At 32.6% G+C, this 4,043-nt stretch overlaps 1 protein-coding gene across 1 annotated transcript; it reads right to left on the bottom strand.

The window, feature by feature from the left end:
* Nucleotides 1–2,908, bottom strand: LOC100814170 (protein NRT1/ PTR FAMILY 2.11). The gene is made up of 4 exons (XM_003524959.4): nucleotides 2,671–2,908; nucleotides 2,361–2,578; nucleotides 1,542–2,101; nucleotides 1–1,062 (listed from the first exon to the last, which is right to left on the bottom strand). The coding sequence occupies exons 1-4, from the start codon at nucleotides 2,774–2,776 to the stop codon at nucleotides 153–155; spliced, it is 1,794 nt and encodes a 597-aa protein (XP_003525007.2). The 5' UTR covers nucleotides 2,777–2,908; the 3' UTR covers nucleotides 1–152.
* Nucleotides 2,909–4,043: the final 1,135 nt, after the last annotated feature.

The raw sequence follows: 4,043 nt of genomic DNA, 5'->3' as shown, positions 1-4,043 counted from the left end.
TAATTTGTAACCCTTGCTCCGTTCTTTCTAATTAAGAATATTACATCAAAAGTTTGCTAATCCATGTTACAATACTTTAGTCTAAAAAGGATCACTACTTTTTATATTCTACCTATTACTATTATTAATTCCATACATTACCTTAGCTTATTTTAAACACCAATAGTGGATGTTTCAGATTGTTTGGGTACTTGGTTGAGTTCAAGGTTACTACTGCTGCCAGTTTCCTTATACTTGTACCATTTTGAACACAATAGAAAGTACCCCAAATTCATGATTTCTAGAGCAGCAATCATGTAATAAAAGAAATCCAATCTCCCCTTGTTAAGATCTTCTGGTAACCAGTTCCCAGTTGCAGATTTCTCACTAGTATTGTGAACAATTGAAATCAGAAGAGTGCTCAAATAACTTGACCCTGCCATGCCACAGTAGAATAGTGACCCTGCAATGCTTCTCATGTTCTCAGGGAATTGCTTGTAGTAAAATTCAACTTGTCCAACAGCAGTGAAAGATTCAGATAGACCGGCAAGTGCTAATTGAGGAATTAACCATAGACCTGACATTGATGAAATAGCACCTTTTCTTGGTTGCACTCCTATAGGGTTGGTCAGAGCCAAACTTCTTCTATGCTCTTCAACTACACCAGCTACTAGCATGCACAATGCAGAGAGAAAAATGCCAATTCCCATCCTCTGAAGGAGTGTGATGCCACCCTCTTTTCCGGTGATTCGATGGAGAAAAGGGACCACTATTCTGTCATAGATTGGCAGCCACAAGGTCATGCTCAACATCAAGAAGACATTAAAGGATGCACCAGGGATCTTGAAGTTGCTGCTTCTTCTGAGACGCCTATCGGATTGAAGGGCTTGAAACACTAGGAGAGTGTGCATTTGGACAATGACTAAGTGGTACACAATGGCTGCAAACCATATAGGTAATACTCTCACCACACATTTTGCCTCCTCCACTTGCTGTATGCTGCAAAGATTCCATGGATCTGCTGCAGATCCATCTGGTTTTATTTTATCTTTTGGGGTCACAATGGCTGCTTTGTCCAATAACCTATTCATGTAATATTCATTTCAGTTAGATACAGGACTTGTTTGATATAAAAAAATGAGTACTATGTGTGAACATTTTATTAGGCTTAATTATACAACTTGAGGACATGATTAAACTTTTTAATAATTGAGAAGTCTAATTAAAATGTTGTTAAATAATTAGAGGATTTGATTGAATTTTTTAATAATTCTTTTAATAATTAAAGGATCCAATTGAACTTTTAATTATAATTAAGAGATCAATTATATAAATAAACACATATTATCGCTTCAAAGTTCAAACACCTTGTTAACATTTATTATTCTATCTCTCTCTTCCAATTATATTATACTTGCACTTCTCTCTCTTTAAATGTCAACTAGAGTGGAGATGTTCATCAATCTTTATTCTAAAAATATGTATTTTATTTTCATTTCTTAATTTCATAAATAGTTACAGAACCGCTGCAAAGTAAAAAGTTAAAAGCTTGATGTAGTTACCTGAACTGAAACGTGTAAGGAAGCTTGGAGTTAACACTCATGGGCGGCACATAGTTGAAGAGGGAAAGCATTGGATGCTCTGCAGGTAATTTTAGACTCCTTTTTTTTACTGCAACCACCAAAACTTGCACAATACCAGTAATGGGACTACCACTTGGTTTAACTTTGACATAGATTTTGGACCCCATGAAATACACCAAACAAGATATGAGCATCAAAGCAGCAGGAATTCCCAACCCTATTGCCCAGCTCACATTTGACTGTACATAAACAATCAGTGTCAAAGACACCATCTGGGCAAAAGTGAAGGTAAAAAAGTACCAATTGAAGAAACTGTTGATTCCTTTTTTTCCTGAATCTGTATTGGGATTGAACTGATCAGCTCCAAATGCCAAGTTACATGGTCTGACTCCTGCAGCACCAATCAGCAGCAAACCAAATCCAGACACTAGAAAAGCCATTTGCCCTGCAGTTGGTCCTATGCATGTTTTCATCTCCTTTCCACAGTGAGGTGGATGCAGATTTTTAAATACTGCTGTAAGTTGTATCAGTAGCAATCCCTGTTTGTATGCAGGGAAAATAATTACAACTTTACAAGGCTCAAATTTTTGTATCACTTGGCTTAAGGCTGAAGCTGAATGATGTCTATTAAATTATAATTATATTTTTCATCAAGCTAAATTGACCCATGTCCACAAGTAATTGATGTAGATATGTAAGGTTCTTGCTTTTTTCTTTTTGTTACTTAGTCTTAGACATTTGGTGACATTTGGTCATGAAATTTTTGTGAGGAATGGTGTGATGGCATTGAATTAGTACCAGAAATGAAGTGAATGTGCAGAATCCTATTGTCTTGTAGCGACCAAAGTAGGTGTCAGATAAGAAGGCACCTATGAAGGTAGCAAAGTTGGTGCTGCCGTTGAAGATGTTGATTATATTTGTGGCTGTGATGTTCTTCAGGTTGAATACAGTAGTGAGATAGACTAAAAGATTGGCCAAGGTGCCAATGGCTCCCAATTTCTCAAAAGTTTCATTTCCTACCAATTAGAAAGACAAGTCATTTAAAAGATAAACTAAAAAGTAAACACACACACACACACGTATGATGTACAAGGTTCTCATTCCTTACCTATGATAAAAGGCATGGCCTTCCATCCTCTGTAGTTAATCTTAGGATCATTCTCTGTCACATGTTTCTCATTGTTCTCCATACTTTCTTTCTCCATTGTCATCATAGTTGGTGATGGCCTTCAGAATTTTGTATATGTGACCTCTGTTGCTCCCTCAATGAAGGGAAGAAGAAACGTGATTATGGTGTTGGGTAGGTGAAAGTTGAACTACAAAGGGAAGGAAAGTTAGTGAAGTTAATATATAAATCAGTGACTGAGGTTTAACTCTTTCTCCTTTTTCTTTTGAAAAGTGAGATTTCAGTTTCACTTTAAAATTAGTCAGTGGTGTCCACATTTAATAATTAATTATGAAATATACAAGAAAATTAATAAGGAAAATTTGTGAAATATTTATTTTTGATTTGGCAGAGGTTCAATAGAGTTAATTTATTTAATTAAGTCCAAGAGTATAATTTAATCTGACTTTTTATTTAATTATATAAATGAGTCAAATTCATAGGTATGTCTTTTTTTTCGTTACATCTCCTTACATCATATTATACGTAAGTACATATTAATGCTCATGTAAAAGTTAATAAATTTATTTAATACATGATTCTATGAGAATATATTTTTTTATATGTATCAGCCATTTTAATTAAATTTAGTTGATAAAAATTTTAAAACTATATTTGATACATATGAAATAATTATTATATAAATAAATTAAATAACATAGTTTTAAATTTAATATTTTTAATAAGTTAAGTCTAACTTTAAATACGAATTATTTATATAAACGAGAAGTCTATATTATCTATACAAAATTTTTGAGTACTTTATTTAATTGAGTTCATTTTGACATGAAGTATAACCAATAGAATGCCATACTTATTCTGGATAAAAGAAACATTTAAAACAAGAGTTCAGTATGTCTTTTCTTTTTTTTTTTCTGAATGAGAGTTTAATATGCCTGAACGCTTCTTTTCACTCCCACATGGATAAAAGTATATGTAAATGGGAATATTTCTACTTCCTACGAGATAAAATAAAAAGTAAAATATTTTGAGAAGAAAAATGTTCTTATATGATCACTATAATCAAATAGTTAACATTATTAGAAAATAGAATAATTAGCATTCTTGAGTAACCCACCAAGCCATTAATGTAGCTAGAGTAGTGATAAAATCTTGTTAATAAAATAACTCTTATATCTCCTCAAAAAATAATTAACTCTTATAGAGAGTTTATCTAGAGTTATTATATGACATTTCATTCTTTTATAATTCGTTTTAATTTATTTTTTCTATCTCTTTGGGTTTTTCTATCATATCATATACAATCTTACAATATTTATTACTTCTCTTTATAAAGTAGTGGACGTTTATCATTT

This window comes from Glycine max, chromosome 5 (genome assembly GCF_000004515.6).
Source record: "Glycine max cultivar Williams 82 chromosome 5, Glycine_max_v4.0, whole genome shotgun sequence".
In the NCBI taxonomy this organism is placed as follows: Eukaryota; Viridiplantae; Streptophyta; class Magnoliopsida; order Fabales; family Fabaceae; genus Glycine; species Glycine max.
Note: the sequence above shows the minus strand (reverse complement) of the source record. Positions and strands in the feature narration are given on the sequence as shown.